General features: G+C 44.6%; 1 protein-coding gene across 1 annotated transcript in view; it reads right to left on the bottom strand.

The window, feature by feature from the left end:
• Nucleotides 1–19560, bottom strand: part of ACACA (acetyl-CoA carboxylase alpha) — a 551747-nt gene that overhangs the window by 243002 nt on the left and 289185 nt on the right. The window contains exons 30-31 of the mRNA XM_083173207.1: nucleotides 3389–3658; nucleotides 2723–2820 (exon numbers count right to left, since the gene is read on the bottom strand). Of these exons, the coding sequence (XP_083029333.1) occupies nucleotides 2723–2820; nucleotides 3389–3658 (368 nt within the window). The remainder of the gene's footprint in view (nucleotides 1–2722; nucleotides 2821–3388; nucleotides 3659–19560) is intronic.

Below are 19560 nucleotides of genomic sequence, written 5' to 3'. Positions count from 1 at the left end.
AAAGGTTGCACCGTCAAGGAATGTTGAAGAACGAAAGAGGAAGAAAGGAAGTTCCCGGCTGCTCCGGAATCTAGTAGAGCCTGGACCTTGATTTTTCCCTGAGGGCATACAAGAGTAACAGGAATGGTGGGCACAGTTGAAGAGGGAGATGAAAGCAGAACTCCTAACCTGGCCTCCCTCGGGGAGGTTAGGAGCGGTCGTTTCCCGGACGCAGTGGGCAGGAAGACAACAGATGAGCGGAAGAACCGCAGTACATGCAAAGATTCTCACGACGTCTACGGGATTTTTCTTCAAAGGAAAGCCGAGAGCGGTTGATCTGCATGGGTTCGTCTGGTGGTGTGGTTGTGGAGGGCCCAGGTCTAGGAACAGGAACAGCGTTGGTGGTGAGACGAGGACGGAGACGGTCGGAGCGACTTCTCTCTAGTTGACGCTCCTGCATCCGTAGATCTACTTTGTTGCACAAGGAGATGAGTTCAGCCAAAGTAGCAGGAGAGTCATGGGTAGTTAATTCGTCCTTGATACGACCTGCCAGCCCATTCCAGAAGGCGGAGACGAGAGCCTCTTCGTTCCACTTTAGTTCCGAAGCCAGAGTCTGGAACTGCACAGCATATTGTCCCACTGAGCGACTACCCTGGCGAATTCTCAGGATCTCAGTAGCGGCAGACGACACTCTGCCAGGTTCGTCGAAGATGTGACGGAAAGAGGTAATAAAAGCTTCATAGTCATTGAGCAGGGAATCAGCACGTTCCCAGAGAGGGGACACCCAGTCCAAAGCTGACCCTGCTAGGAGAGACACAATATAAGCCACCTTTGCCTTGGAAGTAGGAAAGTGAGAAGACTGTAAGGTGAAATGCACATCGCATTGGTTCAGAAACCCACGGCATCCTTTCGGAGAACCATCATATTTGCTGGGGGTTGGTAATTGCATGTGATGAGGAACTATTGGTCCAGGTGTAGGAACAGGGACTGGAACCTCTGGAGCTGGAGCCACAGAAACTGAGGAAGCCGCCGGAGGCGAAGCCAAGACCTGAAGGAATTGAGCCACTTGACGTTGGGTAGCCTCCACTTGCTCCAGACGAGCCATGATGCTGTGAAGTGCGTCCGCCATGGAAGCCTGTTCTTCACCCGACTCCATCGGGTCAGTACAAACTGTCACAACTGAAGGGCTGGATGAAGTCGTGTGGTGTGTAGCAACCGGAGACGGACCAGAGGAGGAAGGATTAAATCGTGCAGGTTTAATAATAGAATTCATAAATAGAACAATACACGCTTGAATACTTTGTCAAGTGGCAGTTTAGCAGTAATAAGAATTGAGCCGGCACGGCACTTTGTAAAGAAGAAAAAGTTCATTTAAACAAAGACAGTTCAAGCACTGCGGACTGCAGGCTGGGGTCTTGGGAAATGAAGAAATCCGGAAAGAGAATGTACTTGATGGTAATGAGGGATCCTTGAAGACTGAAAGAAGATGGATGATGACAGAAGAATGGGAAGTTGCTTGGAAGCAGACGACTTGAAGAACTTAGGCCAGGAAGCTCAGGGATGCAGGCAGAGACCAGACTGTGGAGAGATCTGGCAGCGATGGGGTTAAGCTGAATCGAGACCAACACAGAGCACTGAAGCAAGGCACCAAGTCAGGAGAGGTGAGTCAGAGAGCCGGAGTCAGCTGGGAGCTGTGAACGCCTCTGGAGACTCTTTGTACTGACACTGAACAGGCCTAGGCAGATCCCCTATATCCCTAGAGGGCGGCTGCCATTGGCTGTCAGGTCAGTATGGGCGGAAACCTCAGACAAGGACCAATCTGCTATTTGCCCTTAATCAAGATGGCGGCGCCGGCCTCCCGGCGCCCCTACAGCACATACCACTACACTTGCTGGCGTCCCACGCTGCCTGCTGCCCACCAGACTGCCGCTGCCTGCTGCCGCTGACCTGGAGACCACTACACGCTAGCCGACGGCGGGCGCGAACGGGTGAGTAGTAAGCCCGCCGCGCACCGCCGCGGCTGCGTGTGACAGGAACATCATCTGTGCTGAAGCTGCACACTTTTCACCTTCTACTGCTAGGTCTATTACATATCAGTATATTTTTCCTATAGGCATTTCTTCGATATCTCAAGATATATATGCATGAATATGGACTATTGTTTATAGTTTTATACAAACTAGTATATTATAAATATATTTTTATAATACTGTGCACTCTTTCAATCTTAAGGATTTTAGAGTCACCTATATATTAGGATATGACTTCTCGGTAGCTGTAACTATCCCTATAATTACATCAATATATAAAAACTTTGATATGCCATCGATTTGGAGCTACAAAAACCACACACAATCAGATATAACATTATATAGAAATCAGGCATAGATTTGCTTCTGTATTGTGTGCAGAAAAACTAATGTTGCACCCAAGTGCAGTGCAACAAACCCCTAGATAAGCATCTTCGGTATTAGTGTAGATACCATTTGAATGGATAGGACTATATCACCCTTAGTTGTGTGTGCACAGTTCTTGAGCCTTTGTAAGATAATAACACAGAAGATAAGTCCCACCAACATGAATACATTGAACTCAGCATCAACCCCACAGAATGCTAGCTGATGAACTGCTCTAAAAAGACACCACTGAGAAAGAACTCATGGCAGAGAAAATAAAATATGTTAAAAAAAAATCTCAAATACTGTAGGCACGTAAACATATAGATATGTATAATTGTATTTACCTAGATTCTCCTTCATCTTCCACATGTTCACAATGTACAGAGTTGAGAGCACTGACCTTCTTGTAGTCTTGTGGTGTTAAATATAAATACTTGTACCCCTAAAAGGATTGTAGATATTTGTGAGGGATGAAGGACATTTGATTTAAAAATCATAAGCAGCGTAAAAAAAAACCTTGTGTGGGAGTTGTGATGCTGATTAAGCTATTCTCCCTTAACAAACGCTGATAATCTTGTTACAGTAGAGCCAAATTCCAGACAGCTATCAGTGTACAGAGACTTGCCTATACTGAAACTGGGATATGTAAAGCTTTACATTGTACATTTATAAGACATATGACATAAAACTACAATCGTTGTGTATTTCCTATTACTCCTAGGTATCAAAAATGTGCAAAGAATGAACAATGTTGAGGTGTAAAACAATGAAAGAGGGAGAGCGGGAAGGAAATGAAGATCATAAGGCAGCACATGGTATAATAAATAGGAACAATTATTGAAAGTATCTGGAAGTGAACAGAGGGATTTTGGAATAAGAGAAGAGTAGGAGGCAGCTATGGTCCTGGCTGATAATGATCAGCATACAGTAAATGAGGAGATAAAGTAAAGCAGATTGTTTTAAACCTGGTTTGTACATCATACACTAATTACCATCTTTCAGAAACGTACTTTGTAGGGATCATCAGCATCCTCCCAAGCAACGTGGAACATGTGACGGATCTCTTCAGCTAAGCCTATCCTAGCACCGCTGTTTGCTGCAACATATATACGTGGGATCCCTTGTGACCTAGAAAGCTCTGAGGCTCTTAAGTACAACAAATCCTCTTGAGGCCCAAAAGAGCCAATTCTGTATGTGATATCATTTCCGATTACAATGATGTCTCTGCCATCTGGATACTCGGGAGATTTCAGGGTAATTTTCCAAGCCACCATTCCAATCTGTTAGAAAAAAATAAACGGCATATGAATACGGATATTATTTATTATAATTAAATCCATGTACTTATTTTACATTTAATAGTATTACATAACCAATAACTACTACCTTATGTAGCACAGGTATCCACTGATTATATAAGAAGATTATGGAAATTTACTGCTTTGGATAAGTGGAATAAGCACATAAAAATATCTCCTTGCCCTGGTGGGAAGGACTGTCCTTTCCCATCCCCCCCAAAAAAGACTTCTATTTTATAAAGCAGATTTTCTTGCTTCGCTTAAAATACTTTATTTGACCACAGTTTTCATCTAATCAACAGTACATTGCCATAATTGGTCAATGACATTTTGCAAAGCCAGTTCACAATCCCAGGGCGGTCTTACCAGCATTGTAGGCCCTAGGTAAAGCGATTCATTTGGGGCCCCTCCACACTCATTCACAGGAAAAAACCCATAACATGAACCATCCCATGCCATCTCTACACTTGCTTTCATTCACCAATCAGCATGCAATCAGAGAGTCACTATCTAGCTGTAGGCTGGGAGGTAGAGAATGAAGTGTAATTTAAAATCAGGGTGACTAGGCCACATTCTTTACTGCCTCCCTAGAAGATCAGGAGATAGATGCCCACAACCTGATCCACACCAGCTGGAAGGCCCTAGAAATGGGGGCCCTTGGACAGCTGCCCATTGAGCCCATACATTAAGATGGCCCTGCAAAATCCTCCCTCTATACCAGTGGTTCCCAAATGTGGTACTCAAAACACCTTAACATTTCAGGTTTTAAAAATATCCATGCTTGTGCACAGATGGTATAATCAAATTGAGATACTAAATGAGCCACTTGTGTTCAAGTATGGATATCCCAAAAACATGGACTGTGCCTTAAGGACAGACTTTGAAAAGCTCTGCTGTATACATTTATGACCTTTCCTAAGATACAAAACAGAGTAATCCCCTTGCACACCTTTATAGAGTCACAAGTTGTAAAAGTCTACAATGGTATGCTGTCCTGATATGTTGTACTTCACTAATGCTTACTTAATATCCCAATCGCCCCTCTCTCCCAACATTAAAGATCTTGGACATGGGTTGAATCAAGCAGTATAAAATTGTTAATGAACTCAGTATTTTACATTGAAGTCCTTGAAGGCAGTTGATGTGCTTCATTCAAGTGTTCCTGAAACCACCAGTTAATTGCTTTTCTATTGTGCATGACTTGCCCATTATGGAAAACTGGCTTACCGTGAAAATCAGCAAAATAGCCCAACAGCTTGTGCCATGTACAAAATCAGCAACCATGCACACAGTAAAACAAAATGATGCAATTTAGTCCATGTACTCCCATTTTAGTTACTTCGAATACAGGATGCATATACTCGCCATACTGAAAGCAAAAAATTGTTCAATGCTAGCTACATATAATTTACTGTAATAATATAACAGAGTAGAACTATCGTATATGAATCTACCGCAATCGCTGTATGCAACAAAGATGCTTTATGCAGCCCTTATTAAATGGCCCTAACAATGCTTACTACCGTTTTCATATGATGCCAACTAATTATTTTCAAATTAAGGTTTTAAAAGTGACACATGCATAATATATTATGACTTGTGTAACTGCACAGTAGGATACATGATTTAAATATAAGAAACAAATTAATGTAAGCTATTTTATTAAATTCAATCATTTTTATGGAACATATATTTTGTATAATACAGACATAAGCAACATAACACATTAAAAGAACAAAATACACAAATAAATATCAATTTCTTGATACTGCAGAAGCATGTAATGTAAACTTTGTTTATTAAAAATAATAGTATGACAGAATAAGCATGATAAATGTGTAAAATAATATATGACCATAAGTAGAATCGTGATAAGTGCACACAGTCTGAAATAACTCTAAAACTTAAGTCAAACATTTTCTTCTTGATCTTTAACCCTTTGAGTACCAACATCTCTGGGAGAGATGCACACAATTCCAGTGTCCCTTAACATTTGATATATAAATTCAAATACCAAATGTGTAAAATAGATTACATTTCCTACATTTTGACACCTATTTTGACAAATTCACTTGGCACTCAAAGGGTTAAAGCCGAAATTGCAGCTTGTCCTACAATTTACTAATCAATGTTAATCAAATAATTTTTCTGGAAAAGTGCATTGATAGCTACAGTTTCAAAAATAAGATTTAAAAATAAATAATCTTTGGGATGAGTAAAGGACCGTGGATCCCAACTTTCTATTCATATGTAGCAATATAGACAATTTACAATGCAAAAATATATCATGGTACATTGATATAGCTAAACAAAATCTGTATCTCACATCATGCCTTTCACATATATGCTTGTGCCCAAAGACCAATTTCTGTATTGTGTCATGGCAATGAAAATCACATTGCTTGAAGAAGTGAAGAGGTCTGTATATACTTGTAAACCAATTTGCTGTCACCCCTCATTTGCACCTAATGTACTGCTACTTTGACTCATTTAGGCATTATACAGCTCACTAAATTAAGGATACCTTGGGTTGCCATACTTTTAAGTACATTGGTTAATGTATGCAGACTTCTGTGGAACTGTAATATGATGCACCTCAAATGGCTCATTTAAGCCCTTGAAATAAACAATGCCTACAATGTTGCTTTTAATCCAGTGCAAAACTGCAAAACTATTATTATCTGGGGAAAAGAAATAGCAGCCTTCTGCAAGATGCCATCTTGTTATGCACCCCTGGCACGTACACACACACACAAAACATCCACCTTTTCTCTGGATTTCTGAAGTAAAATAAGTATGTATGAAAGATACTGTATATGAGATGTCGAAAACTAAGCACTATCCAACATTATCAAGCAGTTTCTGACATATTCCATGAAAATGCCTAGCATTCCACCAACAGCACCATGCATTACAAACACAAAAAGAAGTGACAAAAAATACTTTCCATAAAGGCCCAACAGTGCCATAACATTTCTCCACTATTTCCAAACTCTTGCTATGAGAATATCTTTATCAACACTCAAAATGAATGTGCGTTGCCAATAACATTATTTGCAGTATCCACACTAGTGCTCAGGATTACAGCATTTGGATTATGATTTATGATTAGCAAATGTAAGCCCATCATTTATGCATGCACAGCATCAATAAGCAATTTCTGTTAAGCCCCAAACTAGTGGCACTGCCAATATATTCAACTACTGTACACTAGGTGCCGCGAGGTAAAGGAGAGCATACACACTAAATGATGTCAGTTTACATACATTTTAAAAAAATAATAACCATTTAATTGTGAGACCAAATTAATGGCTCCCACCATACAGACCAAAAAATAATATTCAATTAATGATAATGGCCAAAAACCTCCCCACATAGAAAAATATTAAGCATTGAAATGAGACAGAGCTCAAGGGATCTTTTTACAGGAAACAGAGTTATATGGTGTGGCTACATAGAGCAACCTATAGATTTTTAGAGTTGTTAGATGGCAGAGGGTAAGAATTTGACTGCTACTTTTCTGTCTCTTTTCCCTCTATTGTCTCTGCCGACTCCCTGGATCCAGACTATGGACAATCATAGAATAAAATGTTGTACTTTAGAAGATTTACCACCCAAAACCGCTAGAGCCAGCTGTGCTAGGGAGTGGGGACCCTCCCTACAATGCTTTTTTATGGTCATTTATAGAATATATTAACACCCTTATCAACTACTATTCAATCTGGGTGCGCTGTGCCCCATGTGGAATAATCCACAAAATCAGGCTGTAGCTCAACAATTCACCCTTGTAGATCAACACCTCAACCAGTGTCGAGCTGGGTAGATGGACAGTGTACCACTTGTCCCCCATGCCATTACAATTGTACAGCTATAGGGCAGCAGGATGCTGCAGCTGCATCACATGCCCTTTTTTGCCAGAGGACACTTGCTGTCCTTGCATTGCCAGTGCCACCAGTCTGGAGAGTGAGTATGATGTTTACAGTAATCCCACAACTGGGGCTGTTGCAGATGAGTCAGTTGTGTGTCATGGCTGGATCCCTCTACTGCTGTAGTCTTTGCTGATTCCAGCATCATGCATCAAGGCCCCAGCCTAATAGCGTGAAGAGCCTGCAACCATCAGAAACCACCTAATGCTGAAGCTTTTGACAGGTAATGGCTTTTCAATTTACTCCCACTCTTGCTTTCACTGACACCATCACTCTAGCTACACCTCTAGCTACAGCTACATCTCCCTCTTTCTCTCCATTACTCTTGCTCTCTCTATCTGGGCCAGATGAACTAAACTTGAAAAGTGATAAAATCGAGAGTGTTAAAGTACCAGTCTAACTGCTAGCTGCTAACTGCCATATCACAGGCTTTATAAAAAGGTAATTAAAGCCCTTTTATCAGGAGAGACAACTCTACAGAGCCCAGGATGTACGAAGCTTACAATATCCCGTTGAGCGCACTCCGGCTGGGTATAGGCGTCCCCGCTACATGGTATATGTATCCCTGTGCTAGGATGGGAACCATTTTTCATAGAAGTCAGGTACTAAGATGGACTGAGACACGTTTGTGCTGCAGTACCTGATTGAGTATCCACCTGTGATGTATTATGGTACTATGAGTAAACCGAATGTTGTGCACCAGGATTTTCAGTGTTGCCAGAGATCATCCAAATAGGGTATTATCATGACCACCTGCGCACAAAGTAGCTCCATCATCACCACCATGACTTTTGTGAAGATCAGAGGTGCTGATGATAGGCCAAAGGACAAGGCCAAGACTGTGAACCGTAGGAACGCTTGGTGAGGTCAGGGCCAGATTAAGGGGGGGGGGGGGGGTGTGCACAGGGGGTCAGTACCTCTGGGCCCCCCTCTATCTAAGGGCCCCCTGTGGTTGGCATGTATTTTTAAATATATATATATATATTTTCAATTTAGCTAAAGGTTTTGTGCATGGGAGTGGCCAATGTACCAATGTGACAATGATTAATGGTGAGCATCAGGAGCCAAGGCACACTAGCTGCACAAGTGTGCAGTGCATTACTGGGAGTTTGACTAAGTCCCATGAGACTTTGTACAAGAGGTCAGAGTAGAGAGGCTTGTGCTGAACTCTGCTTTGTGGAGCTCATCATATGCTTCTCAGGCCCATGGAGGACACCAGCAGCAGCGACCTCGTCATGGGAGGGTTTTTAATTAGAGGCAGCACTGAGCCTGTCAAGGCTCCTACAGAGTAAGGTACAGAGGGACAAACACAGGCTTTGATGTGATAGCTATGTGTATTGTGGCCATTTTGAGCAATAGTGTTAGGACCTGAAGAAAAGTAGGGTCCCGTGAAGGGGGCTGCAGGCCTAAATGCATTGATCAATTCATGAACCAAATCTCCACTATTTATTTTCAGTTAATTTAGTGTGTGCAGAGCGCCTACAATGTCTGTTTAAACAATGTGGTCACAAGCCATAGGGCACCCCAAAACTAGGAAAGGTGAGTGCCGATGTTTAGTGTATATATTGTGTATTATATTAATTTTTTTTAATTAGTCTTATTGTGGCCACATTCTCTCATGCACCCTGTTTTAACCTATAGTGCATAGCTTATGTTAACCATTTCCCTAGATGATTAGTGACAGGTGTGTTGGTAACTGCTCACCTATAAAAGCACAGTCTGCTGTGAGCTTTAGACCAGATAGCATGCCTGGAATCAAGCATTGATGTGATAGCTATGTGTATTGAAGCCATTTTGAACAATAGTGTTAGGACCTGCAGAAAAGTGGGGCCCCATGAGGGGGCTGCAGGCTTAAATGCATTGATCAATTCATGAACCAAATCTCCACTATTTATTTTCAGTTAATTTAGTGTGTGCAGAGCGCCTACAATGTCTGTTTAAACACAGTAGAGAATTCCAGCTCTTCCAACTAACTGGAAATCTGCCCCAGGAGAGGTGGTACCTCAATAAACACGGTAATATTCTGCACCGGCAACAAGTGACATGATATGGCAACGTTTCATTGCCCGGTTCGAAAAGGCCACATTAATAAACCGGGCACTGAAACATTGCCATATCATGGAGCCACTTGTTTCCGTGTTAATTTAGTCTTCCGGAGTGCTGCAGAATATTACCATATATGTTTATATTAATCCCCCCCCCCCTGCAGTTACCCATTGACCAAGTTTATACTGCCTTTACTCTGTGTTTTGACAGTGTAATATTCTCCTGTGCAGTTTGCGGCCAGGTGGCTCCCCTGTCTAAAGTGACCCCGGGCCCCCTGAAGGATTAATCCGGCCCTGGGTGAGGTGGCCAAATATGGATGTGTAAGTATGCATTCTTGATGTCCAGGGACATCAATAATTATTCCTCTTCCAGACCCACTATCACGGACAGGAGAGGCTCCACCTTGAACTTGACAGCATTCAAGAAAGGATTCAGCTGGTTCAGGTTGAGAATGGGCCTGGCCGAACCGTCTGTTTCTGCTGATCCAGTGGTGCAAGAGTGACCATCACCACGGTCATTAGTTTTTGATAGCGTCCTCCAAGACAATGCGCTTGTCTGGAGAACTGGCAAACCAGTTGTAAAACAATGGTTGGGGGTGCTGTCAGGAAGTTCATCCTGTAACCTGAAACAACTAAATCCCTCCCCAGGTATCCTGACGACCTCAAGCCCAGATCTCAATAGTTTTGAAAGCCCAACAGCCCTCCTGCACTGAGCGTTGCAAAACACCGGCATCAGTGTAGACAGTTTTTAATTTTGTCTCTAATTTTCTGTCAGAGGTTTCTTTAAGAGAAGAGGTCTATGGGGCAGGAAGCCAAAACCTTCTTTGAGAGTCTGCACACCAAAGGGTCAACACCCGGTCTCACTCAACTTTTTTAGCAGGGTGTTTCCATGCCGCTAGTAAGTGAAAATCTAGCTGGTCAGAGACCGGAAAGGTGGCTGCCTGTTTTTTTATTTTTTTATTATAACCCCGCCTCCATGTACAGGACATTAGTTTACAAGCCCAGCAGGAAGCAGAGAAGACAGACACTGTATCACACCCACTCATACAGAGAGGAAAAGGGACCAGTGAACATGTCACAGCGTTCCCCACCACACCCTAGGCATATCATGGTGGGTGCCCTGTGGTCACAGGAACCTCGAGGAAAAGGAGTTAACCGAAGGTAGGTCTACCATAACTCCTAATTTCCTATTCAGGGTTCCCGGTCCCACAGGGATGACATCAGGGATGACCAAAAGCAGTATTATTTAGCGTGGGATCGTGCCAATGGTGTCCAAGCAGCATCTTTGGAAGCAAATGTGTCAAAGGCATAGAACTTCAGAAACGTGTGTTAAGACCACGTTGCCACCTTGCACAACTGATCAGCAGAAACACTGTGACGTGCAGGCCACAAGGGACCTACTGACCTAGAGGAATAAGCTGAAAGAGAATTAAGAACTGGTCGGCCAGCTTTTTCATAAGCATGGGCAATAACTAGTTTGATCCAGCGAGCTAACATCTCTTTGGGCCTTATTCAGATCTGAGCGCAGTACAAATTTGTTTGGGAAATGGGCAAAACCATGTGCACTGCAGGTGGCGCAGATGTAACCTGTGCAAAGAGAGTTACATTTGGGTGGGGTTTGCTGAAACTGAAATCTAAATTGCAGTGTAAAAATAATGCAGACAGTATTTACCCTGCACAGAAACAAAATAACTCACACAAATCTAACTCTCTCTATACATGTTACATCTGCTCCACCTGCAGTGCACATGGTTTTGCCCATTTTCCAAACAAATTTGTACTGAGCTCAGATCTTAATAAGGCCCTTTGTGCGCTGGCCATCCTCTTTTATGAAAACCATATACAGTAAGACAGACAGATAATGTGAACGTCTGTTAGATTTGGTGCGAGCAATATAGGTTTGAAGAGCTTGCACTACATCAAGAGACTTTTCTTTAGAAGACAAAGATGAGACATTGAAAAACAGAACCACCATTTCTTAATTAATGTGGAATTTGGACACTACCTTCGGTAGATGGGAAGGTCTTGTACGCAGAACTGCTCTATCATGGTAGAAAACCAAGAATGGAGAGCGACAGTATAATGCTTGCAAATCCGAAACTCTCCTGGCAGAGGCAATTGCCAGGAGAAAGACCAAGCCATTTCAAGTCCACCGAGGCTAAAGGGTCAAAGGGAGGCTCAGAAAGAGCCTTAAGTACCACCAAAAGAACCCAAGGAGCAATTGGTGGCTGAATTCTAAGTATCCCTTGAAAGAAATTACTCGCATCTGGCAAAGATGTGATTTGTTTCTGAAACCATATTGATAATGCAGAGACCTGAACTCTAAAGGATGCTAAACGCATCCCAAATCCAGACCATGTTGTATGAAAGCCAAAAGTCTAGCTGTACTAAAGACTTTAGTGTTGTAACCTCTGGATTACACCAGGAAAAAGAAGTGTGCAGAACTCTATAGTAAATCCTAGCTGAGGCTGGTTCACTAGCCTGGATCATGGTTTTGGCCACCTTTGCCGAAAAACTTTTATCTCTCAGGATGGTTGTCTCAAGAGCCATGCCATAAAAGACAGCTGACCCAAATCTGGATGCAGACAAGGGCCCTGGCTGAGTAAATCCTGATGTAGTGGCAGAAGAAACTGAGGCTCCACTGACATAGAATATCTGCAATGTCTCCTGGGCCACGCTGGGACAATTAGGAGAAGGTTTCCTCCTTCCTGCTTTAGTTTTCTGAGAACCCGAGGAAGGAGTGCCACCGAAGGAAAGACATACGGAAGATGGAAGTTCCACGGTATGGATAGAGCGTCTGTGACCTGGCCCCAAACAACGGTACCTTGTGGTTGAGATTGGATGCCATGAGGTCCATATCTGGTTTGCCAACTTCTGGACATTTAGGTGAAACACCACTCTCCTGGGTGTATATCCTGCTGACTACATGGCTTTTAGCCCACAGAAGAATCTTGGATACTTAGTTTAATGCTTTTACACTTTTGGCACTGCCCTGGCGATCGATATACGCCACTGTTGTTGCATTGTCTGACTGGACTTGGACAAGTCTGCCTTGTAGTAGACCCTGAGTCATCTGAAGACATGTATGGGTAGGCTAGAATCTGCATGAGTCCATATTCCCTGTAAGGACTGGTATTCAACTATGGCGTCCCAGATTGCAATCTGTGGTGAGAAGTACCCATCGTGTGATCCAAAAGGGACATCCCACAGTGAGAGGAGTCTCATCCAACCACCATGTTAGAGAAGCTCTTACCACTGAGGTGGAGAGAAAAAAATTCAAGACCGGAGATGTTGACGGTGAAGTCACATCTTTGTAAGATTAATTTTGCAGAGGGCGAGAGTTGAATTTAGCCCACACAATCATGTCAAATGTCGACACCATGAGTCCTAGAATCTGCGTGGCATGATGAAAAGTTACCCTGTGCAGTTGAAGAAACTGGCCAATCTTTTCCTGTAAAATGCTACTTTTTTCCCGAGGTAGGAAAAGACGCTGGACCTCCGAGCCTAGGAGAGCCCCCAGGGGTGTCATCTGTCTGATTGGAACCGGAGCAGATTTCTTCAGATTAATCAGCCACCCATGTCTCTGATGAAAAATCATTGTGATTTGAAGATGGCTGAGAACGACCTCTTTGGAACATGCTAGTAATGAGGAGGTCATCCCCTAATGCCCTGATGATGTAATCAAGACATCATAACCGCCATTATCTTTGTGAAGATTCTGGGAGCCGTGGCTAACCAGAATGGTAGGGCTTGGAACTGATTGTGGCGTCCCATAATCACCATGTTAGAGAAGCTCTTACCACTGAGGTGGAGAGAAAAAAATTCAAGACCGGAGATGTTGACGGTGAAGTCACATCTTTGTAAGATTAATTTTGCAGAGGGCGAGAGTTGAATTTAGCCCACACAATCATGTCAAATGTCGACACCATGAGTCCTAGAATCTGCGTGGCATGATGAAAAGTTACCCTGTGCAGTTGAAGAAACTGGCCAATCTTTTCCTGTAAAATGCTACTTTTTTCCCGAGGTAGGAAAAGACGCTGGACCTCCGAGCCTAGGAGAGCCCCCAGGGGTGTCATCTGTCTGATTGGAACCGGAGCAGATTTCTTCAGATTAATCAGCCACCCATGTCTCTGATGAAAAATCATTGTGATTTGAAGATGGCTGAGAACGACCTCTTTGGAACATGCTAGAAATGAGGAGGTCATCCCCTAATGCCCTGATGATGTAATCAAGACATCATAACCGCCATTATCTTTGTGAAGATTCTGGGAGCCGTGGCTAACCAGAATGGTAGGGCTTGGAACTGATTGTGGCGTCCCATAATCACGAAGCGGAGCAACCGCTGATTTGCTGCCACAATGGGGACATGCAGATAAGCATCTTGAATGTCTAATGACACCATGTAACCCCCAGCTCCATTGTTAAGACAATGGTCCGCAAAGTGTCCATGCGAAATTTGGGAACCTTCACAAACTCTTTGAGGGACTTTAGATTTAGAATGGGTCTGTATGTTCCATTCGGTTTGGGTACCAAAAAGAGGGTTAAGTAATAACCCTGTCCTTTTTGCTGTGGAGGTACTGGAACAAAAACTCACGATAGGACCTGCTTTAGGCAAGTTGCCTTGTGTGAATATTTTGGAAGGCTCATCAGAAAAAACTGTTGTGGTGGCCGTTTTCCCATATCCATGATTCACCACCTCTCTTATCCAAGCGTCGGAAGTGGTCCTAAGCCATTCCTGGGCAAAAAAGAGAACACAGCCTCCAACCTAGGGCTCCCCAAAGGGAGGCCCGTCCCGTCAGATTTGTCTGACTTAACAGGTGGCTGTCAAGTGGCCCAAGGTTGTTTAGGTTTGGGCATAATTGGTTTTGCGAAACATGCCTGTCTGGAAAAAACCTGGTTGGTTTTTCCTGGGGAACGAAAGACACAAAACTAAGGGCCTTTTGGTCTCTGTGAGGATTCTGCTAGGGGCAAACCGGCAGACTTGGCTGTTGTCACGGATGCCACTATTTTATCAAGCTCTTCCCCGAAAAGAACTTCCCCTGAGAAAGGGAGTACTTCTAAATCATTTTTGGATTCCATATCTAGTTAGGAAAAAAAACAGTTTGTATCCCTATTGCACACTGAATGAGAAATATACATATAATAAATCAGATAATACAGAGATCTTGGTTGCATATATCTGCAGATATAGGGTTAAGCCCCCAGGCCGTACGTCAAGGCATCTCTGTCACTGGGGGTCCCTAACACTGGGTATGGGTCTGGGGTGTGGGCCCCCAATATGCCGGCACAGGCTGACTACTCCAGGGCAGCACACAAATGAAAGTTAGTAGGTGTTAAATAAGAAGCACATAAGTGCTATGTAGGAAGGTGAAGGTGTGATTAAAATAATACATACAATGTGATAGGGAAAAACATAAATGTTAATAAAGTGTTAGGGTGTGTCGACCTGGAGCAGACCAGCCATACCAACAAAGAGGGAATCACACTCCCAAACCCATCCCATGCACAATAACAAATTTATGGGCCTAATAGCCCAGTGTAAGGCCACATGATAATGGCTTACAACATCTGAGAGCCAGCTTACCTGGAGATACCCCTGGCTTCTCCAATGGCACTCAGGTGTCAGCAATCCCTCCTAATGCTGACCCATCTATGCCTCTCTCATTAGGAGGGATTGCTGACACCTGAGTGCCATTGGAGAAGCCAGGGGTATCTCCAGGTAAGCTGGCTCTCAGATGTTGTAAGCCATTATCATGTGGCCTTACACTGGGCTATTAGGCCCATAAATTTGTTATTGTGCATGGGATGGGTTTGGGAGTGTGATTCCCTCTTTGTTGGTATGGCTGGTCTGCTCCAGGTCCACACACCCTAACACTTTATTAACATTTATGTTTTTCCCTATCACATTGTATGTATTATTTTAATCACACCTTCACCTTCCTACATAGCACTTATGTGCTTCTTATTTAACACCTACTAACTTTCATTTGTGTGCTGCCCTGGAGTAGTCAGCCTGTGCCGGCATATTGGGGGCCCACACCCCAGACCCATACCCAGTGTTAGGGACCCCCAGTGACAGAGATGCCTTGACGTACGGCCTGGGGGCTTAACCCTATATCTGCAGATATATGCAACCAAGATCTCTGTATTATCTGATTTATTATATGTATATTTCTCATTCAGTGTGCAATAGGGATACAAACTGTTTTTTTTCCTAACCAGATTTACCCCTCCCTGTTGGCACCTGAATGACAGACCTCTGATTGAGCAGCTTGCCAATAAGTGTTGTGCGGATTCCATATCTACCTTCCAGGATCTTAGCCAACGCATGCACCGGGCTAGGACTGAGGTTGCTGAAGCTTTAGCTGCTAAGAGACTTTACTTCATAACAGCTTCACTTACATAGGCCACAGCATGTTTGATGTTATTAACACAATTTCTGCAGTCCTCCGAAGCCTCCGGAGGTAATTCTTCCTCAATAACCTTAACCCAGGCATCAATTGCCCTTGCTGCCCAGGAGGCAGCAATGGTGGGCCTGTTAACTGTGCCAGTGAGACAAAAAAATGGATACTAGAGTCTGTTCTAGATGTATTTGAGTTAAGTCCTTAAGAGAGGCACTGGATGTTACTGGTAGAACGGAAGGCTTTACCAAAAGTGTTACATGGGAATCCACTGGCGGTGGTTCTTCCCATGTTTTACAATCATTAAATGGTAATGGATATTTGGAGTAAATACTTTTGGGTAAAGGAAACTTTTTGCCAGAGTTTTCCACTGTTCATGTCTGACTTCCAAAAGTTCAGAGTGAGGGAACTCAGATCTAACTCAGCATTTGGGGTAGGCAGAGTTTGATGGGCTGATGGGGAGGCTGCTGAGAGGACAGCAGGACCGCAGCAATTGGCACATCAGCCCTCATGGATAATATCCTGCTCAGATAACCCAGTTGCACATGAAATACATGAAAGCAGTGTAGGGCGAGAGCGTTTCTGTTTGGCAAACAGTTTAGCAAACAACTGCAGTATCAGCCACACATGAGCCTCTATGCCTTTAAATGGGTGACTATAATAGCCCTGGCACTCAGTACACCTGGTCCCAGGTGAGCAATAGTAATAGACACCAACAGGAGGGTAACAGCGGTTATAACAAAGTTAGCACTGTTAGTCAAAATATAAGTGCAACAGCAAGTACAATCTATTGTGGTAAAGCACTATCAAGACTACACTGTCAGCAACAGAGTAAGCCAGTGAGTGCAGTAAAGCCTGTCACTAGCGACTGGTTTACAGGGGAGACTTGCACGGCATACATGAAATCTGCCCAGCTTCCAGAGAAGGCTGCCAGATTCTGTGAGGGCTGATTTAAACAGAAACAGTACTGGAGTAAAACTGGCGGCAAAAGCTGGTGGGAGGGACTGCAGGCAAGCGCCACTTCCCCCACCAGTATAATGAGTCTGCAGATGTAGACCCATCCTATGCCCAATGGGGACTAGCCGTCTGCCTGTGCTCCGTACCCTGGTGGGATAGTGGAGTCCCTGCTATTGTGGGCAGTGTCCACTCCAGGGACTGTGGGACCCCTCCCATCCAATGTTTCCTCTAATTTTACGAAGGCTGTGTGCGGCAACAGATATTGGCTGTGCAACTTTGGAAGGAATTTACATTTTTCTGCACCACATAACACCCCCCACACAGTGCCAGGTACATAAAATGCCCACCCCCACAGTGTCTGGTACATAAAAGCCCTCCCCCCCACAGTGCCAGGTACAAATGCCTCCCACAGTGCCAGGTACATATATGCCCCCAAAGTGACATTTCCTTTACCATGGGGCTGTCCTGCTTAAATCCAGTGATGCGGGTGGGCCACTGGTCAACTACTTAGTACGTGCTATGCGCGCCGGCATCTGAATTCAGCTGTCGGCTCTGCACAGCACATACAGAGCATGCAGGCTGGCTCCAATATGGCGGCACCCTGCAGCTCTGACAGGCATGCGGGTGGCAACATATATTTGTGCACTAGTCCTAATGTGTATGAGGGCGCTCGATGAGTTGAGTGCAGTCACGGACAGCAATTTGTTTGCTTTAAAAGAAATGCACTTACCCTCCTCGATCTCCGACCATGCTTTGGTGGAAGTGCTGCTCAGGCTGTGCTAATGCCGGTGAGCGCTTCCGTCCACTCTGCCTGGTACACGTCATTTAGCTGCAGGGAGGTAATGGGCGCTGGCAGGGGGTGTCAGAGCAGCAGCGCTGAAATTGTTCTGACTGTCAGCGCTGACCGCTCAGTAAAAAAGAAAGCTGGGGATTGCCTGAAGCAGTCCTTTCTTTATTTATTACCAGTTTCTTATATAGCACACATAGGCCCTTATTCAGATCTGATTGCAGTCCAAATTTGTTATCAAAATGAGAAAAACCACATGCATTGCAGGTGGGGCAGATGTAACATGTGCAGAGAGCGTTAAATTTGGGTGTGGTGTGCTGAAACTGAAATCTAAATTTGCTGTGTGAAAATAATGCAGACAGTATTTACCCTGCACAGAAACAATATAACTCACCCAAATCTAACTATCTATACAGATGCAGCCCCTCTTTTCCTTTGCCATCGCTCACCCCCACTGGCGAGAGCTGGCAGAGATGGACTCCATCAGACTGGGAAGCGCGTGCCTGTCACACGCACGTGCGTCCCAGTCACTCGGCGGCTGTGCTCGACTGGCTCCTGCAGGCACCAACAAAAAAACTGATGTTCTGTACATGGAGGCGGGGTTATTAGGGGGGTGGAGTAAGGCATGCTGGGAACTTGCCTGATCCTCTGGATCCACCTACAACCCCGATGTCCTCCCTGTGGGACCAGAAACACTGAAGAGGAACAGTCTTTTATGCAATAATGGAGGTGGTGGTGGGGGGAGAGGGCTGTCTGTGAGTATACAATGTGGCCTAGGACCTTATGGGCCTAGGCCACATTGTGGACACAGAGTGACATTCTCAGAAAATGCCTGAAACCGCATGTAAATCGCTGTGTGTGTGTAGACCACACAGCGATTTAAGTGTGTGGTCCCACCGTTCTGAATCTGCCCAAGATTCAGAACTGACGGGTCAGATAATTTAAGTGCAGTCACTCAGAAGCTCCAGCACATCTTATGCATGTGTGGTGCAGGCAGATGAGCAGGGCCTCTGAGCAAGCGATGCAGCACCCCCCCCCCACTTGCGGCACTTCTGATCAGCCCCTCCCCCCCTTGTGGCACTTCCGACCCACCCTCCCCCACTCACGGCTTTTCCAACCCCCACTTGCAGCACCCCAAACCCCCCTCCTCCACCCCCACCCCATCTGCAGAACTCACCCTGGTGGTGACCTGGTCTCAGCGGCGTCGGCCCTGGTCCCCATCATCCATCGGCGCGGCCAGCCAATCATGGCTTGCCGCGTCATTGCCCCGCTCCCTAGAGCTGGCTATATTAGCCTGCTCGAAACAGGGGGCAGCCAGTCCAACGGCTGTGGAGGAGCAGGGTAGTGCTCCAGAAGAACAAGCCCTGGGAGGTGGCAGCCATGCAAAAGAGCTGAAAAGGCCGCCGCCCGCAGGTGAAGAACACAGGTGATGAGGCTGAAGCCCTGGGAAGCAGCGGTCATGCAAAAGAGCTTAAGAGGCCACAGGTGGAGACTCCGCAGAAACCCGGGTGAAGACAAGACGCAGTTTAATAAAATATTTAAAATACCCATGTTTGTGTTTTTATTTTACTATTTCCATTACATGGGGCTATATGTACATGCAGGCCTTTAATGCCCTACATGCTGGTACCTGTGGTTCTCCCAAGTACCAGCATGTGTGGCAGCCTTGCTGGGACCTGTAGTCTTACTGTAAAATACAATATTACTGTTTAAACAAGCTATCAACCTTGCACCCACTGCCAAGGGGTGCAGGGGGTAGCCAATCTCC

This window comes from Crinia signifera, chromosome 2 (genome assembly GCF_055691185.1).
Source record: "Crinia signifera chromosome 2, ASM5569118v1, whole genome shotgun sequence".
Taxonomy (NCBI): Eukaryota; Metazoa; Chordata; class Amphibia; order Anura; family Myobatrachidae; genus Crinia; species Crinia signifera.
Note: the sequence above shows the minus strand (reverse complement) of the source record. Positions and strands in the feature narration are given on the sequence as shown.